Raw genomic sequence first — 20,675 nt, forward strand, 5'->3', positions numbered from 1 at the left:
ATCAAACCTAATTATACCACATTGCTTTCTTGTCCCACAATAAGGAAACTATAATGCAATTATTGGGATACTTCATTTTCTATTCTACTGTGGCAAATGAGAGAGCCACCGTGATGGACGCTTCTTGTCAAAAAGCTTATTGATGAAGCACAAACCCAATTTACAATCATACAAAGGACTACCTTGCAATTATGTTAGTAATGCAACGCTCCTTAGACTCAACAACTAATTCTCACATCATTTCCAGTGAAGCTTGGACCACAATATAAGATTTTTGCAGACAGTTCTCTGGATTCCCTTTCACTTTCAATATTGAGAAAACTTCACCTGTTTACATTTAACTAGACCAGCCTTTTAGTCCTGCTTTTTAGTAGCACCCCCTTGGATGGATGGGTGCAAAACTCTCTCTCTTCTTTCTCCCCTGACAGCCAAGCCTTAAGTGGGCAGAAGAACAGAATCAACTGGTTTATACAATTGGAACTGAAAATTCAAGCGAGAAAGTACTGAAGCCAGCTCTCATGAAGAGTGTACAATCATGCAATGGCTATCATCAATTAACTGTACAGATTCTGTTCATTACCTAACTATATTTCACATTTATGATAAAATGCAGAATGAGACCAAAAGTATTCAGGAAAGGAAACTGGAAGCAGCTACCAATATACTCAGGTAAAAGGTACATTGGCTACATGTTTGTCCAGAATTAAAAATAGTTTAAAATTTACAGGGCATTTAAGACTAACAAAATAAAGCAGTGTTTCCCATCACAGTCTGAAGAAGAGCATGGTCTGCAAGGCCACGGCCAGTGTTCTGAAGCTGGTGATGTCTGCTGGACTCCAGGCTTATTTTCACTTACACCAGCTTTCAGCTAACACTTGATAAAAGTGCATAGGGTGAGACTGCTGTTAGTCAAAAACATGGAGCTACTGTCCTAGAATACTGCTTTTATTTTCATTTTCACATCATTAACTTACAGATTCAGACTTTCCTTCAGAACTCAGTAGACTTCAGTGCTCTGAAAAGCCTTTGAGATTGAAAGCTAGCAATCTTCCAAACTATACATAAATACATTTGATAGCAAAAGCCTTTTAACATTTGTCTATTTAGTGCCTTTTAAGTATGCACTCTGAAAGGCCAGAATACAAGTGCTTCTTCTTCAAATTAAACAGGACTACTGTGACTGCAAGTGGCATGATGTGGGTTGAAAAAAACCAAAAAATTATTAGAAGCAAAACAGGGTTGTTTCTCCTTGTATATGCAAGCCAATAAAAGGTATCCTTTCAAAGCTTTATAGATGTAAAACGGTATTTTTGCTTTGAAAAACCCAGTATCACTAAATTTTATGTTGCCAAAATTATTTTTTTTTTTAGGAGAAAAACTTTAATTACTATTGTATTAGGTTAAGTGTATTGGCTGTCTTTCTAGAAGCAGTACTGCAGCAGCTTTTTTTTTTTTTTTTTCCTTTTTCAAACAATCCTCTATTTCTCAAACAGGGTAGCTTGAGGAAAAGAAGACAGTACCCCGATCCTTGTGCCTCAGAATATAAACTGGTCACCAGAGTCAGAATATAATTGCTGCACTGGAGGGTTGGGTGAATGAACTGTTAACATTTTATTTAGCAAGCCTCTTAAAATTTTTCAGTGCAGTCTAACTATTAAGCAGAATACCTCAACACTTGAACTGCATTTCCAGTTTGGCATGGTAACTGGACTCTCTATCAAAAAAAGTTTAAGTATACATTGGTTTTGCTTACAAAGTAGTGCTTTGGGCGAATAAACTACTGCATTGTTTTGAAAATCCATTCTTTTTGAACATACTTCCCTTTTTCCAAACATATGCTGTAAATTACATATTTCAAGCCTTCGATGAGACAGCACTCTTAAAGTTACATAAATTATCATGATGAAGGGTGCAATTAAAATCAATAAGCAGTTTCAAATAGCATACAAATCATTAGCTAACTGAAATAAAACTTGTTAAAAGAAGAATTGTTCACTGGCTTTGAAGAATTACCACACTATAATTAGCAATACACTTTTCTACATGCTAAGAAAGAAGGTGGCAGTTGTCTTTATCTTTTATGAAAGAGAAGAACAGCATTCAGAAGTGTATAGGGTAACACATATACCTACAGAAAAAAAATGAAAGTGTTTTCAAAATGTGACAATATATTAAATTTACATTTCATTTCAAAATATGTAGTAATGGAAGTGCTCAGCATGGGAGGGAACGTGGAACTATTTTAAGCAGAAGGAGATGTAAATTGTGTATTATGCTTTCTGAACGGTATAACAGAGGCTAACTCTTGCCCCTTGCCAACACTTCCTCACCATTTTGTACTATATTTTACTTAAAACCACTAAAAACATTCTTCAGCTGTTTGAGAAACAACTTTCTCAGTTCAAAAGTTCAGCTTCTTAAAAAAACTGAATGTCTACCAGAACTGATTTATTCAACCTCATACAGAAACAAGGAGAAGAAATACTGTATTTGCTACAGAATTTAACTTGTTATTTATTATGGTACCTTCTAAAATAAACTTTAAGATTCCTTAAATACACCTAGAACTAAGAGCATGGTAAGACTGTAACAAGATTCAGTCATAACGGCAGACAGCAGCATAGTGCAAGGTATTAGTTCTTCGCACACTTACCTACTTTCTGATCCTGGTAAGGGTTGGATTTTCCAGTATACCAGGTCAGGTATAGTAACAGGTTACACTTATGAAGATGAAATCATACAGCAGCTCTAGAACTGGTCTTTGTAACATAAAGAGCAACTAACTTCACGGGGATTACAGATGTCATTTTGGAGGCTGATCTTATGAATTGTTTTGGAAATGACTTGCTCTCTCGAAGGCCATTCTTAACTGTTATCACAGAATCACAGAATCACAGAATCACAGAATGTTAGGGATTGGAAGGGACCTCAAAAGATCATCTAGTCCAATCCCCCTGCCGGGGCAGGATTGCCTAGACCATATCACACAGGAACGCGTCCAGGCGGGTTTTGAATGTCTCCAGAGAAGGAGACTCCACAACCTCTCTGGGCAGCCTGTTCCAGTGTTCAGTCACCCTTACAGTAAAGAAGTTTTTCCTCAAATTTAAGTGGAACCTCCTGTGCTCCAGCTTGCACCCATTGCCCCTTGTCCTGTCAAGGGATGTCACTGAGAAGAGCCTGGCTCCATCCTCATGACACTTGCCCTTTACATATTTATAAACATTAATGAGGTCACCCCTCAGTCTCCTCTTCTCTAAGCTAAAGAGACCCAGCTCCCTCAGCCTCTCCTCATAAGGGAGATGTTCCACCCCCTTAATCATCTTCGTGGCTCTGCGCTGGACTCTCTCTAGCAGTTCCCTGTCCTTCTTGAACTGAGGGGCCCAGAACTGGACACAATATTCCAGATGCGGCCTCACCAGGGCAGAGTAGAGGGGGAGGAGAACCTCTCTCGACCTGCTGATCTGCTTATATGATCTCTCGACCTGTTATGATCATATAATATTGCAGTAGAAATGAGTTGCAGAATAAAATAGCATTCTGAGTGCTAATCCACAGTCTTTTCAGAGTAAGATATATGGTACTCTTACTAATGCTATCCAATGTCTTGTTACTATAGCAGGAGTCTTCCTACTGCAATAAATCAGATTACTACCAAATACTGACTTTCACATGTAAGTACTGGCCTACCTAAGCTTATTGGTACTGGTACAAAGTTCTCAAGCACATGCTTAAAATTTTACCGAAAAATAAAAATCAATAGTCTAAATCTACTCTTACATTAACATATTCAAATATAGAATAAAGTTTAGAAATTTTATAAGAGTCAACATATTTCAGAATTGTAACCTGATATACCTGTTTTATCCGTTAGTAAATAAACTAATCGTCCCAACTCTTCTGGTATGGTGCTAGTTCGAACAACTGTTCCAGGAATATTGTCATCTTTCATAATCATCCACCCATAGGCTGCCTTACCCATGTCCAAGTTCACACGTAAACTGCAAAGGAAATTTATACCATAATCAGTGTGAATATTAGGCAAAGTGAAGGTTACAACCATAAAAATAAAACTAGAATCTCTTTTTAGGATACCTGAAAAAAAAAAATCTTAAAAACTACATGCAATAAAACTTTTGGAACAATGCTTTTGTTATGTGTTTGTAGAGTACATATCACGTTAGAAATTCAGTCTCCATCCCAGATTTTTAGAAGCTACTGCAATACAAACAAATACCATACGATGCCTTCTGCATGAGACAGATTGCAACATTTTGTGGAGATTCTTGTCAGAATTACATTACTACATTTATACAGATGAGAATATTATATATACACTTTATCAACAAGACCAGATTGTTATTCAAGTCACCGTTTTTATCTTTTAAAAAAACCCAACACCTATGTCTTCTTTACGATGTGGAAGTACAAATATTTTTTGTAACTTTTCAAGCCACTGTTTTTTAAAAAACTATTTTTTCTTTAGTAAAGTACAACTATATTCGCCAACTTCTCTTTCCACCACAATCAATCAACAATGTTGCTGTCCTTCCCAAAATGCAGTTACAGAGGCTCTCTACTGCAAAAAGAGAATAGTGCCCATGCAGCAAAACGCACCCTCATGTGATAGCACGTGGGCTGGAGTTGCTCTGCCAGCAGCAATAAGGAACCTTTGGGTAGCTCTGTACTAGAAACTCTAATTTCCAGCAAGTTTTACTGATTATACATAGACGTGCAAAATGATAAGTTTTTTTTTTTCCAGTTCACGCGGTGAACGCATTTTTATTTGTTAATATTCCCATGTCTATGTCACACAAGAATTAATTGCCCTTGCACCTTGTATTCCTATGTTATAATAAGGAAGTCTTCACTCATGCTGGTCAGAGATAACTTTAATCACATTGCTCTTGCCCAAAATTAAATGCTCCCACTCAAAACTCTATGCCACCTTGTTCTAAAACTTAAAAATGCTACTTTCCTTTAGCTATTTACAATGTTCCTGGTACCATGTCAGAGGAACAATGACTAAGGAGTAGGCACATGTTCATTTCTGTTGACTCTGCTCTAACAGAAATACTGAAAAAACAGCTAGGACAGTGGCTATGTGAACTATTTGCAGCTAATTTGCCCAGGGCACAGGACTCAGAGTCCCAAGTTTAATAACAGGTTTACAATAACATGACTCTAAAAACTGTTCAAAGGTATCTATCAAGGTCAAAATACTGCTAATGCACTTCAGACCTTTTTCAACAGTCCTGAAGTGCTGCTTTACAGCATAACTGAAACAGCAGCCAAAGTTTTCATCTGTCCTCTTACAATTACAGCAACATAGTGATTGTGAATCACCTGAGGTAACAGTGGAGGGAACAGTGAGTCAAACTGCACTACCCCATAAAGAAGAATATGCATTTAACTAGAATTGTGAGAACATTTGACATTTCAACACACACTGAAAAAATTCAGTTTACTCCACAGCCCCTCCTTCCTGAATTTGTACAGCAGAAGAAAATGTATATTCCAGCACAAAAAGAAAAAAGCCTTTTTGATACAAGATTCTTGACCATTCAAGATGGCATATTGTTCTTTAACTAGCTCTTATTGTCTCATTAAAATCATCGTCAGCAGGAAACCATCCTTCTACCTGGTGATATACCCCAATTAGTTTTGCAGTATCATACCTAACTTCAGTCATCTTCAGACATGGAAATATATTAAAAAAAAATTAGGACAGACAGCAGATGGAGGACTCTACCAGATTCTTCTTATTGAAAATGTTACAGTATAACAATGAGAAAAATACTGGAAGTCACCTGCCTCACACTGGTTAACAACAGTTTTAACCTGTCATACTCAAACCAGAGCCAGCACTGAGCAACCAGTATTTGTGTTATGTATGTCTGATAACTGGCAGAGTTTGGGAGAATACCATAGAATCATATAAGAACCAATCACAGAATCACAGAATCAATCAGGTTGGAAGAGACCTCTGGGATCATCGAGTCCAACCATTGCCCTGACACCACCATGTCAACTAGACCATGGCACTAAGTGCCATGTCCAGTCTTTTCTTAAACACATCCAGAGATGGTGACTCCACCACCTCCCTGGGCAGCCCATTCCAATGTCTAATAACCCTTTCTGAGAAGAAATTTTTCTAATGTCCAACCTGAACCTGCCCTGGCAAAGCTTGAGGCTGTGTCCTCTTGTCCTATTGCTAGTTGCCTGGGAGAAGAGGCCGACTCTCACTGCACTACAACCTCCCTTCAGGTAGTTGTAGACTGCAATAAGGTCACCTCTGATGTAACACACTTCACACTGAGATATGTATTAGTCAACAGAAGGAACAGCAAAAGATTTACTCCTTTTAGGGATGAGAACCTGCTAGCTAGCCAGTTAAGTACAAAGGATGCTGTCTAGCTTGAGAAGAGAAACACGAGCACACTTACTTTAAGAACTGTTAGACGTTTGCTCTAGCCAGGAGTAAGCAGAGTTAAGTGAAGGATGAAAGCCGCTCATCACCATGTTTGGCCTATAAATATTTTTCCTCTGTCTGGGCTATTGAGACAGGAATGCTGCGATGAAAGCTCTATTTAAGAGCTGCAATCTTAGGTATACGGCCCACAAAAAGGGAAATCCACATGGCTGCTCTACCAATGGAGACCTATAAAGTCATCCAGATAGGAAAAACTGTACTTCAGTAAGATTAAATCAGAAAAGTCTCTCAAAGCTGAAGTGCAGTTCATACCTTCACTTGCATCTTTTATAAGCAGGTGTGTTACCTGGTTTTGACGTTCTAAACACTCTCTATATGCTTTTAATTATAATCTCAAATATAATATAAAGGTAACGAAAAAAAAAGACAGCTATTGCTGAGCAGTGGGGAGAAACCCGTATTTCAAAGCATCGAGGCATTTTAGGAATTACCCTAGTTTTCTAGCATGCACTGCTAAGTGGAACAGAATGTACCCCCTTTACGCTGATGGGCCTAACAGAAAGCTGGCACCACTGGCCTCCAGAGAAATAACGTCTCCCCAATGACTAGTACGGTCCATGACAGTTTTCTGGCACACAGAGAGATATTGTGTACATGCTTGAGTCATTAAGATGAATAAAGAATTAAAAAAGAATAAAATAAACAAAAAATGAAGGCTATAGATGCATTTTTAGTATTAATTCTAAAATTTGTACACTGTACCCTGCTTTGATTTCCTTCACTTAGTGCTTGTTGTCACAGAGGAAATTTTTGTCTTTGAAATCACTGTAGCCATCACCTAGCACATCATGGACATTGCCGTAACACTAAAAATCACAGAATCACAGAATCACAGAATGTTAGGGATTGGAAGGGACCTCGAAAGACCATCTAGTCCAAACCCCCTGCCGGGGCAGGATTACCTAGACCATATCACACAGGAACGCGTCCAGGCGGGTTTTGAATGTCTCCAGAGAAGGAGACTCCACAACCTCTCTGGGCAGCCTGTTCCAGTGTTCAGTCACCCTTACAGTAAAGAAGTTTTTCCTCAAATTTAAGTGGAACCTCCTGTGCTCCAGCTTGCACCCATAAAAATGATGGAGGCCTATTAAAAACTAGAAATCTCTCCAACAGAGCTTCACAGCAACAGACAGAAATACTTGACTGAAAAGTCCAAGAATTTTTACACAACAAAACAAGGAGATACTAAGCTTACTCAACACCAGGCTACTTTCATGCCTGACAATATTAGCAACCATTTCTCATAAATCCTGTGTGGACTTTAAGAAACCTCATTCTATAACCAAAAAAATTTTAAATTCACCAGTTTTTAAATCCTTCTCCATTTCATCCATCATTAAAAGACTCCATACGTATCAGTTATTAATGAAAATGTACAGAAAAGCATCATATGTAGCATTTGCACACTGTTGCATCAGTAACACTGATTTTTAGCAAACTAATTAACATGCAATCTTTAGATACAATATGTTAATATAGGTATTCGAAGTCTGTTGCAGAGAATGGGCATGTTTAGTGAACATAATAGTGTGAAGTTTCTTGCGTCTCAATCTCAGCACCAGCTACCCTAAAGCAGACAAACCTAAGGCAACTTTTATCCAACTTGGGGATTTATTCCACTAAGAGCCAGGGTGGCATTCCTCCACAATTCAGCTTCGGAACAAATCAATAACACAATATTTCAGAATCCATGCTACTTTTTACCACAAGCTAAAACCAGATACTTTTGCTTTTATTCCCTCAAAAATATCAGTAGTGGTTTAGGTTAAACAAATTCATATTTACAGATTTCTAAATTTCATTTTTTCCCAAATGGTAACGACATTAGACCCTCTTGTAAAGATTTCTCATTTTGGTTTTTAGTCAAAATGGACAAATTTGCCAATAAGCAAGAGTCTTCACTGAGAAAGTTTCAGACAAATACATTTAGAAACTCCAGAAACAGTCTGCCTTTCATGACTCGGTGAAAAGCAATGAAGACCTAATGAAGTTAGCGAAGACAATTTTGTGAACAAAGTGATGCTGTGCCTAATAAAATTCAAATATGAATTTGAATCAAAATTGTATGATAGTTTTATTTGAACTGTGGCGGGCAGGAAGAAATTCCTGAGCATTTCTGCATATAAGCAGAAGTTTGGCAGCAAAAAACAAAGCCCTGCCAGAACTCCAGATACAGTATGAGTACCTGTAGTGGTATCCAATTTTTAAAATAAATGAAGTAATTGAGATGCAGTCTTTTTATTTTCAGGACTTCTTTCTAAGTGAAATACTGAAGATCATATCTGGGTCATGTTACTACCCAAAACCAGTCTCCAATCCCCTCTGGCTATGGTCCCTAACCTTCCCAATATCTCTACCTGCTTGAAACAGCCATAAACTATATACAGATATGCACATTATTTACACCTAGAAAACGATAAGGAGTCATTTTAGAATTATTGGTCAAGAAACAACAAAAAGTGTTTTAACTTCAGCATGCCTGGAAAGTTAAATCTTCACATACAGTGATTTTTGGAGCCCGACAACTTCTATTAACTGGCACTAAACAAATAAAAATAGAACAAAGCAGAAGTTACTTCTTTTAAACACAATATTCTATCAAGATCTAGATAAATAAAAATCAACCCATAGCTCATCCCTTTAATTTCTCCTAATTCCCCTTCTTCCATATTTTATTTGGAGAGGAAATTTGAATATAATATTCCTTTTGTGTTTAGCCCACTATATACTTACTTATTTAGTTTTCTCCGCTATCTGCCTGATACTCCTAAGAAGAGGCTCAGGTCTGTGTTCTTGTTTGCTTCATAACTGGTCTCACTAGTTCTCTTCGACTAATTTTTCTAAATCTTGTCTATTAGGTAAGCATAAGCATATAAAAGGAAATGAAAGAAGGCACATACAGCACTTTACTTAAAACCCAGACAATGAATGTAACTTGAAAAGAGAACTCAATCCCACACATTCATGCTTAAATATGTGTGGCAAAAACCATGCGTTTTGCTGTATTGCTAAAGTGACTGTGGCACATGTAGTTTTTCAAGGGCCACATGTAATCTAGGTACAAATAATTAGATATTGTAACATAGGTAGAACTTAAAACCTCAGGAGGAAATCTGGGGAATAATTAATGAAAAAATTAATCTATGAATTTCTTACAGGCTGAAAATACAGTAGAGTGTAAAATACAAATAGAATGCATGTCAAACCAGCGCCTTGGCACGAGAGACGTAGCGTATGCAGCTCATAATAATAATAATTACTTCCTATTAAAAATGTTTCTTTGTTATTTTCACATTTATCAGGACAGATGCCTTCTTTCATTAAGCCTCTTATACAACAGCAACAATATTGACATTAGATGTCTAATACAAGTATTTTTAAAACATGAATATTTCTAGTGTATTCCAGACAAATTTGGCATTACTTACTGTAATACTATTAGAGTGGAAACAGAAAAACAGCTAGGAGCAAACAGGCAATGTTGCAAAGTTGGAAAGGGAAAAGATCTACTTTAATAGATCAGTTAAAAATGACTTTTTTTTAACTGATTGTGCTTTCTCTATGTAGCATGAATATCAGACATTGTAAGAAAAGCACAAAGCTAGCTCAGGCAGTAGTGCAGCACCATACTGGGCAGGGTAAGACTTACTCTTAGCATGTGAGAGACACACCATAGCTCCTGTTGCATGAAGAAGTCAAAATTAGCTTGTAAAATATCAAGAAGCTTCGTAGAATATTTTTCAGTCTCTATATAGATTGCATTATATATCATGGTATGGTATAGAAGCATAATACTCATTTATAAGGATTGCTTAAACTACTTTATGAGTAGCTCTTCCACACTGAAAGCTTTGCATCATATATCTAACATATATTGTGACTGTATATGTGAGACTACACAGACTGATACTCTCACATCTGTATGTTATACAGATGACAGCTCCAATACGGACATCACAAACTACAATATCACTGAAAGAAGCAGAGCTGCTTGCTGCTGTTAGATGCTACAGTCCTGCACAGGCGTGAGTTCCCTGGATCTTGGGAATACACAGAAGCACACTGAATAAAACCTCCTTTTTCATATTTGTATGATCCGGGATTCGATTGGATATTAATGAATTTCAGATACAGGACTTCCTAGCAGTGTGCTCCTCACTGTTCACCAAAAACAGACTGAAATAACTTGAAAGATTTTCTTTAAATGCTCCTCTTAAGGACGCAGAAAAAAAAGCAGCTGGGAGCCAGGTAGTGACCCAAAACTTTACTACTGAAGAGCAAGACAGTTCCTTCCAGATGTTTGGGACAGCTTATTTTGGCAGAATGGCTCAGTTCCCAGGACCCTTGGGGTGTCTGAAGGAAAACACAAAAGACATTTCAGCTTCTGTGTACACCAAAACTAAAGGATCCTCCTAAAAAGATGGCTGATTAAGCCCCTGTCAATCCAGCTTTAAACTGCTACTAAATATAGAGCCTGGACAACACACATTTTTACCAGATCTCTACATTTCTTAACAGCTAAGCGGAAGCACGTACAGCTACAGGATTCACATGCCTGTAAAAGCAAGGCAGTAATTTCACCAAACACTGCTTGGCTAAGCCTACATTACCTTGAAAAACTTTCCTGGCTATATTTTTTTGGATAAAAACAAAAAACCAACCAACCAACCAAAGAAAAGGACTCAAGTCAAAGTGCAACTCACCTTGACTTTCAAGATGTTGAAGACTGGACAATGAATAAACAAATTCCCATTACTTGGTGGTGGAAGGGATCCAGTTTGGTGATGCAGTACCATCACTAAGGCTAGCCTTTTCCTTGGCCTTGGCTGTCATTTCTGACCTCATTACTATGGCAGCTCAAGTGAGCTGATGAAGAGATGCTACAACTAAATGGTTGTTGGGGTATTTTTTGTTGGTGCTTTCCGCCCCCCCCCCGCCCCCAGCTCCTTTATGTTTATACTTCTGAAGTCTTACCTGCCCCACAGTAATACCCTTCACACAGTGAAGCAACATTGATCTACAGGAGTATTTAAGATGCAGCTGAATCACAAGGAACTAGCTGCTCCCCGGAGTATAAAAAAGTTCCTCTTCCTCTTAATTACAGGAGAGGCTGCACAGAGATCAGTTAAACTCTGCTAACAATTATGTCCTCCTGATGACCCTCACCAAACATGTCTGGCCATGGAAAATTATTTTTATTGCATACCTGGAATTTCCCTTGCCCTGAAAACCAAAAGCCAAACAGAACTGCAAAAAAGCTCCGTATTTAGAAACCTCCTGAATTTTCTAAAACTATCAATCAAAACATTTCGTGCACGCATGAGTTCAGATACACTCTGCCTCTACCAGTCAATCTTAGTGTCCCACATCCACTTCCTTTACCTGTGAAAAGTTCATTATTTCCCCCATATAGCTATTTTAAAAATGAGAGGACACAACACCTGGTGCTTCAGTGTCATTAATCTTGCAATTTTCATCTCCAAGGGTTTATATTCCAAACACAGCCTAAATAAGAAGCCATTTCCATGCTTAACATCCAGAAGAGAGGAAGAGAAGTGTAGTTATATTTGAACATCATCATGACTGGAGTTGTTTATTTTGCTGACAGTGTGGGAAGCGACCCTGTACACGAATGATCTGAGCTGAAGAAAGGCTGGTATAGAAATTAGACAAACCTACAGAGAGAAAAGCATTCTCTGATAGATTCCTGTCTGATCTTCCATAGAGTAACTATATGGTTCATCTTGGAACTCAACCAATCACATTCTCTAATACTTCCACTTTGTATATTATCTCCCACAAGCAATTGAAAAATGGGATTAGGTTTATCCTAGAAATTATTTTTGGAAAAGAACTATTCCACAAGTCCACTAAACAACTCCTGAGTTGAAAATGAGCTGCTCAACCAACATGTTTTTCAGTGGCATAGGATGAACTGTCAATATAGAGTCAAATTTACTTACACCACCTATATGCTCTTCATCCTCTCGCATCCAGTAACAGATATATCTGTCTTTTAACCATTTTAATAAGTTTTGGTTTAGTATGTTTATTATGGAAGAACACAGTGACCGACAAGTGATCCTTTATACTCTTAGCTCATTTTTCCCTTCCCCTACATGTCTTTGATGATTAAGTGCATCTTCCAGCAATATGCAGACTTTGCTTATCACTTGAATGCAGCACTTTTTGCCTCTTCACATGGATAAGTTGCTTAATACTCAATAACTGTGTGTGTATGGGCAGAATGACAACACAACTGGAACAGCAGCATCATACAAGTGGTAAGGGAGTTATGACAAAGACAGTGTCTAGAAAGATACCACAAAATTGAAACACGAATGTGTAAATAAAAAACAACAGACAGTTAAAGCAAGTGGAAACTGTTCTAAGATGACCAGTTTCTACAACGAAATCTCCTCAACTCCCCAGCAGATTTGCTGGAACCTTCTCCTTCAGCTTCCCAACAGAATCAGTTGTTCTTGCAACATGGAAGTTGTATAAAAATACAAGTCCTTTAAGCTATAAGACCTTAAGACAGCTACTTTTTGAGTATCAAATTGGTCAAAAATATTATACAGTTCCCTTCACATAGACATGTACTTAAAAATGTGAACACAGTAACATATAAGTCATGTAAGCTTAGATCAAAATAGCTAATGAAATCCTCCTGGTTTTTTTTTCCTTATACTACATGGATTTAAATACTGTGTGTAAACCTGAGGGGATAGGTCTTAAACCTATCTATGGTTTAGTTGCTGCTAACTCTGTGGCTAGCCACTGGACTTAGTGAATGACGTATTTCAAACTTAAGAGTTCCAGAGAGCGTCTAAAATTAACAATCACCTTAATCTAAACACTGGGCATTTTAACAGGAGAGAGTATTTCCATTTTGCAAAGGCAATACCCATTCAAGGAAAAAAAATTCATTTCAGAGTCAGTGTTATCACTTCCATGTCCACAGACGACTTGATTATACACGTGGATATTATTTCCTGTTCCAGTTTATCTGCAATTTGAATATACAGTACTCATGCTTAATGAATTAATTAATTCAGGGCAAGTCTCTACTTGGTTACACGTTAAAAGCCCTCTCATTGTAAAAGCGCACCTACATTATTCAGCCATTCAATTTAAATTAATCATTGTTGTAGTAAAATTTCTGTATTTTAACCAGAGAAACAGAACATTTTCACTATTTAAGGCATTAAAAATAAAATGCCAAAATACACCTAACAGTTCATTCAAATATATGTTTCCTAAAACCATGTTCTCAAATATATCAAGATTATACCCTTATTAATACATTTATGCTAGTAAAGGATTAGATATCCTGATTACTCCAGCAAGATGAACACTATACAAAAAAATACAACAGTATTGTTTTCTGTACAGTGATCCTTCAAGAATCAGCAGATTTGTTGGCACCTTCTCCTTCAGCTTCCAGATAAGATCAATTTCCTTTGCAATGAGAAGCAAGGATAAATTTCAAGAAAGCCACATTCAGTGAAATTAGACATCTGTGTTTTTCCTTCATTCTTATACATACCTGATTGGGATGATATAGGAAAACAGGAGGAGGAACCGGAAAAGGTTGCGATACCATGGGCCTACAAATCCTTGCAAGGTTACCATAACAACTGATAGTGCAACTAAAGCCAAAAACAGGGCTTTGGTCAGTTGATTCAGCTCCAGGTCCAGCAAGCCAACCTAGAGGAAGAAGTATAAATCAAGTTAGCCATGACTTTTTCTTAAATTGACAATTTTGCAGTGCAAACTATTAGCTATTATTGGCTTTTTTATTCCTACCTATTAAAAATCCATGCACTTGTAACAACTGCATTTTGATAACTGAATTGATTATTGTTCCTATGCTTGGCATGCAATAGATGTTCCGTGGCTACAGGACAATAACAATTCCCAGAATCAGTGTGAATTGTCCCAGCTAGGCCTTTTGAATGCCTTTAGGTGTCACACATCCCTCCCCCATCTCCTGATCCAGGACAGGAACACAGCAGGGCAAAGAGAAAAGACGATTAAAGATGAGCAAATGCCCAGGAAAGATTTTCTTTTGTCATGCATGCAGCAAAAATACTAGCACTGTGTATTATATTTGTATAGTAGCTACTGCTCATTTACTGCTAGAAGACCAAAAACCCGTTAGAATCAACAGACAAATGAGACAGAGCTACCTTCTCATTCATATAACTAGTGTACTGTAACTTGTAACTATACTCCCTTCGTGGTCTGTAAATCTGAACTAATTTCACAGAAATAATTTTTAATTGTATGAAGCTTTCAGTTATCCAATATAATAGTAAAAAACAACAATCAAGTGGAACATAGCTAATTCAAAGCACTAATACCTTTCTAATCGGTGAACATCCATTTTCAAAGCAAAAAAATAAAATAGAGCTTCAACTTTTCATGACTTGTTTTTGAGGTATTTGATTTAGAAACATTTTAGCAAAAACCTTGAGAGAGGCTATCTTTCATCCACTGTTTCTCAAGAAAAAATATTTTTAAGCTATGTAACTAAGACTCTCACAATTTCAATAATGTATGCTGTAAGATAAGTATTTATACTCCGCTTTTTGGGATGCTCTTCTAGTCAGTAAAATATGTGGGAAAATTATGTCAGGAAGAGTTTCCTAGGCCCTGCCAGAGACGCCCCTTTTATCTCCAAGTGTTGCCAGTAAGAGCAGTAAAACATAACACTTCTTTAGATAACAAACAGTCTGCAAAAGAACCACTTTAAATATAGTTCTTAAAAATTCCAGCAATCTTGCTTATACATGGGCTGTCCCTTCCCTAGAGAACCAGGCAGCTGAAGACCACAGCGGCTGATTTATCAGCTGCATTTAAAAAGCAGCACAACGAGGACAAATATCTTGCAATTTCCGCTGCCTCAACTACTACATAGTTTATGCTTGAATTATTGAGAAAAATAGGTTTTTGGATTAAAATGAAGAAAAATTAAGCCAGGGAAGTAGAGCATGTTTCAAAGCCCAGATCTTTTTGTGTTGACAAAGGCAGCCTAAGTTTCAGGCCTCACTGAGGATCAGATGAAGTCATTATTCATTCAGTCAGGGAAAAAAGACTCAATTACCTCAACCTAAAGATGCTATCAATGAATGCAAAGTGCATATTTTACTCTATTCATCCAAATCCCATTAAAAAGTGAAAGGAATGATTTAATCTGGCCTTCTAGAGTTGGTCTTTTTTTTGTAATAAAATAAAGAATCACTGTATTGCAATATGCATAACCACTACCTCACACTTTTTTTTTTCCTGCATCACGGTAGTGAAAGCCTATCTCTCCCCTCAGCTCCCCCCTCCACCCCTGTAAAAACCCCACCCCAGAACAGAAATGAATAAAGAGCTTCTGTGGAAAGAATGCCACTTTTTGGACAGAAACATTAAATTTAGTCCACTGCACACTGATACGTAGCTAATTCAAAGCATTAATACCTTTCTAATTGGTGAAGACAGATGTGAATTTAAGTTTGGAATCCAACAAAAATGTGTTTTTAAGAGAATAAAAAAAGTTGTTGATCAAAAATATTCACACAATAAATCTCTTGCTCAAGAACATTTGGTTTGGTACTAATAATGTTATCCTTTTTAATATAGATCATACTATTGGCCACAGTCAATTTTAATATTTTCATTTACTATAGCAAGTGAAGGCAATTGCAAAACCCTACTTAAGAAGACACACAAAGAAAGTAAGTTTTAATAGAAATGCATTCCTCATTTCTCAAAACTTAGTTACTATAAAGGTACTGAAATACACTTAATTAGTTTAATTCTGTGCCTTTCCACTTAAACAACTTCTGCACTCAAACTAATGAAACCCTGTTGAATTATCCAGATACATTTCATGTAGAAATTCACTAACATTCTCTAAAATTAATCTGAATATTGGAAGAGTGGGTAAAATTCATTTTAACTACACATTGTGATTTTATCAAAGCATTTGTAAAATATACCATCTTAAGGAAGTGATTTCTTTCCATTTGAAAATAATCATAAACAGAATAATTATGAAAATAAAGAAATAGATGAGTTAGGAATTGGAGTAGTTTTCCACATTTATTGCTATTTCCCTTATTAGAAAAGCAACTTTTCTTCTACTTGTCATAATATTTGTTCTATTTGAAACACTGTGTTAACAAAATTAAACACACCACTGGAAATTTTAATCTCCAAGGGAAAATTTGTACGTAATGTCTAAGACAACCACAACAGTTTTGCAAAGGGGCTGCTCTACGACAATGAACACAATAATTGCCTGTATAATCGAAAATGCTACTAATGGCAACAACTGCAAATCCATTTAGCTCCTCTTTAATTTATGCACAAAGTTTTAAATAGCTAATGGTTCTCAGAAAAATAATGGCTTATACCATCGATAAAAAATATGGCATTTTCTACTTGCACCAAAAAAGCCTACAAGCTTTTAAAATACTTTATTTTTGAATGAGGGAATGATTAAAGGTCTAACCTTCACATTTTGGACCACAAAGTACAGGTATTATCTTATGAGAAAAACCTTAATTTAATTAGCAAAAGTTGAAAGCAACAAAAAACCTTTCTGACTACTGAAGTAGAACATGAACAGTAGTATTGCTAGTGCTGCCCTAGATGCTTAACTTTTGGGAAAGGTTATCCTCTGAAGCTGTTATTGTAGTAATAGAACAATTCTTCTAACATTATAAAAAGTATATTACTTGGAAAATGAGACTTTTTTTAATGCTAGAATATTAGAATGCAAAATTTGATAATAATTAAACATTGCACACTGGTAAAGATTTCTCAAAAGAGCCTAGTGCAGTAATTTTTTATTCAATTACAGTTTAAAGTGCATTAGAAATAACTGCTCATAAATAGCCTTTTTAAAATGCCCTACTTTAATACTGTTGAAGTATTAAGGCACTATCTTAGGAGAGACTTCCCACCGCAACCAAATTCCTCCACGAAGGTAATTATATTTCATTAATCAGTCTGGTTCTGCACTGACAAATACCATATTGACTACAATGAAACTTCATGGTATCTATGTTTTGAGATACACTGTGGCTTTAATTTGCACCATAAACATAAAAATTTTCTTTCCTATTCTTAACACACGCTCTGAACTTAACTTTATTAAACCTTGAATACTAGTCAGTTATTAATGTTTTCATGAATTCTAGTTTAAACTTAGATGTGACAGCTATGCAAGCAGTAAGGTAAATATCTAAAATTACTAAAATTCAAATAATATATCTTTCTTCTTTGGGCTGACAAAAACAAACTTTGCCTAAGAAAAATTATTCATGGCATTTCATCATTTATAAAAAAATATTTTTTATATAGACTATTATGTACAGTTAGCTTCATATATCTGAACCCTTATGGCTTTCTTCAATAATCTGCTAAACCTTTCTATAGTCCCTAGAAATAATGCATTATTAATCTGTGTTTAAAGGCTAAATAAAGAGACACATCATTATCTGTTCACCTTAATCTTTGACACTAAAAATATGTACAGTAACTTTAGAATCTGTAGATGTTTCTTCTTTGTTAAGTTTCCTAATTCTTGACTGCTCAGCAATCCAGGTAACCACATGAAGCTAATATAAGTAAGAATCAAAACAAGTAAAGCAAGGGAATTCAAGTTTAGAAAGCATCTTTCCCTAATTCACTGTACTCAAGTAATTGTCTGACAAACATGTTTCTCTACAACCCTGTCTTGATTAACATAAAACCAACCAAATCTCGCATACAGTATGTTACACTTTTTCATCAGTATCTTACTCATTCTTTTAAGTGGTAGATTCAAAAGTAGGAAAAGCAAAGAAAACACTGAAATTATATAGAAAGTGACCATTTAGTGAAAAGAGTCACCTATCTCTGCTTTTTCTTACATCTATTTTCAAACATCCCAATCACTTGTTTAGCTGCAAGAGCAACAATGACAAGCCTTGAAAACATTTTCTGAAGCACTAAAAACCTATTACAAGTTTTATTCATTTTAGAATTAGAGCAGTAATGGTGGTGCTGTGTGGGGGGTTCTACTTGACTTAGTAAAACTGAAATAAACTTTAGTTATTTAGTCCACTCTCCACTGGATTTATACAAGAATAATAACCAGAAATAGTCCATTTGATTCCAGTAACATTTTCTGTATTTCCTTTGGCAAAAAAAGTATGCAACCTTCATGCTAGCTTTAATGCAACCCAATATCACTTTGGCCAAACTGAAATATTTGGCATTATGTTAATATTGCAGGTTTATGCAACTGAATTACATCTATTCTACATTGATTTCAAGAAACATTTTTAGATATTTAGCATTAATTGTATCCCCAAAGAAACAAATTACTTCTCTGTATTCTTACAAAAAAAAGCCCATATCCAACAGACAGGCATTTATAGCAGTAGAAATATTTCAACACTCAAGAATACATAATTAACAACCAAAGGAAGAAGCGTAAGCTGCAAGTAGATAATGTTTTTCTGAATGTTTTGATGCATATTCAAAAACAATGGTTTAAATGTTCTTAAAAGGAAAGTAAGTTTATTACATTATAAAATTACCCTTCTGCCTTGCCTGCTTTTACTTTAACAAGCTATTCATAACTGCACAGTATCTATGTTTGAAATAAACTAATCACTTCAGAAACAAAATTCCCTTTTGTAGCTAGTAGTATCTATAATGCTAAAAGAAAACGAAGACTCGAACGTTTATTTCTCTCTCTGCCTCCTTTATTTGTCCATTTTGTATTCTTGCCTTTTCCAGGCTCAACATCATCCGAGTTTGCATACTCAAAATGAAGCCTGAAAGACATCTTTCAGAGGCTTTTAGAGGTGCTTAGTCTTCTCTAGTTCAGCCTACTACAGTAAAAACTGTAAGTGAGCTATAGCCACAACTTTACTTAAATAGTGTACTCAGTTGCTTGAAGTAGGGCACCCATTTTGACAAATACTGGCCAGATTTCATACCCTTCTTAAGCGTGCCTTCTTTTTCAATTGTGTTCCGATTCATCATCACACCGACTTACTCTATCTGTAGAGTAAAACATTATGTTTCAAAAGATCAAAATAAGAGAAATTGAAGGTGACTCATTCTTAATATCCAGTTGACTATAAATCTGATTTTCATTAACATTTTTGCAGTTTCCTCAACTATCCCAGTGTCTCTAAATATTCTTCAGTCCGATGTCTCTTTCTAGAAGCGGTCTTTACATATAACAATGAAGCCAAATCATTGATATTTGCCTTTACCTTATTTCAGCATTTTGTTCTAATTTGACTGAAGGCTGAAAAGACTGTTCGAGAACTGCCGTGTATAGTTTGGTCAGCAGAGGGTGCTCAAGATTGGTGCTAGCTACTGTTTTCAAAAGCTCGCTGTCGGTAATGCAGAGCCAACCACAGCACCGAACCTTTACAGGGCGACCTGTGTTTCTGCACGATCTTCCTTGGCTGACAGCATTTACCTCGTTTAGTTTGCGACGTTCAGAGTTAATTATTCGAAGGACTTCAACAATTCCGACTGTGTACTGAAACTACTGTATTTCCTTCTTAGCAAAAAGGTACACTTCATACACCTCTACACAGCCACAGACTTGCACCTTAAAGTGCCAGTAGTGAGCTGCTGTGCTACCAGATGTTCTCTGACTTCACTATTTGTCACACACAAGGATGATAAAAACATTCACAGAGGATATTAAGAAACTGAAAAGGTTAATGGCTTCTTAAACTCTGGCATCCATACAGCGAGTGTGCTGTGTTAGTAACATACCCCCCTCCTATTAGAAGCTATCAATTGAAAACATTCGCTAAAGACCACCCATCAGTTTATTATAATTACTTCAATAATCGAAGCTAACTAGTCATATTGGAAGACTTCAGCAACCAAAAGCATTCACACAGCAAAACTCCTTAAGACATTCATTTTTTTCACTTTAAAACAATCTAGGTACACAAGAGTTCATACAGAAGACATTCAGAGTTTCTAAGCACTCACAATCCTTACATCTGATCAAAATTGGTAGGACACAGAATCCTGGGGGGAAAAAAGATCAGGATTTAAAGATGTTTGATTTTACACCAGAACACTATCTTCAAATTTATATTTAATCTGTAACTTTTACAAATGCTTGTTATATTTTCTTGAAACTTGAGCATCACCAGCTTCA

At 36.3% G+C, this 20,675-nt stretch overlaps 1 protein-coding gene across 4 annotated transcripts in view; it reads right to left on the reverse strand.

Annotated features, from left to right (window-relative positions):
* ATP9B (ATPase phospholipid transporting 9B (putative)) overlaps positions 1-20,675 on the reverse strand; it is a 172,366-nt gene that overhangs the window by 40,957 nt on the left and 110,734 nt on the right. For all 4 annotated transcript variants that reach the window (XR_011047779.1, XM_068395815.1, XM_068395816.1 and 1 more), the window contains exons 12-13: positions 14,040-14,200; positions 3,856-3,998 (exon numbers count right to left, since the gene is read on the reverse strand). Coding sequence is in view for 3 of the 4 variants with exons in the window: in XM_068395815.1 (XP_068251916.1) it covers positions 3,856-3,998; positions 14,040-14,200 (304 nt within the window). In the remaining variant the exon portion in view is untranslated. The remainder of the gene's footprint in view (positions 1-3,855; positions 3,999-14,039; positions 14,201-20,675) is intronic.

This window comes from Nyctibius grandis, chromosome 3 (genome assembly GCF_013368605.1).
Source record: "Nyctibius grandis isolate bNycGra1 chromosome 3, bNycGra1.pri, whole genome shotgun sequence".
Lineage (NCBI taxonomy): Eukaryota > Metazoa > Chordata > Aves > Nyctibiiformes > Nyctibiidae > Nyctibius > Nyctibius grandis.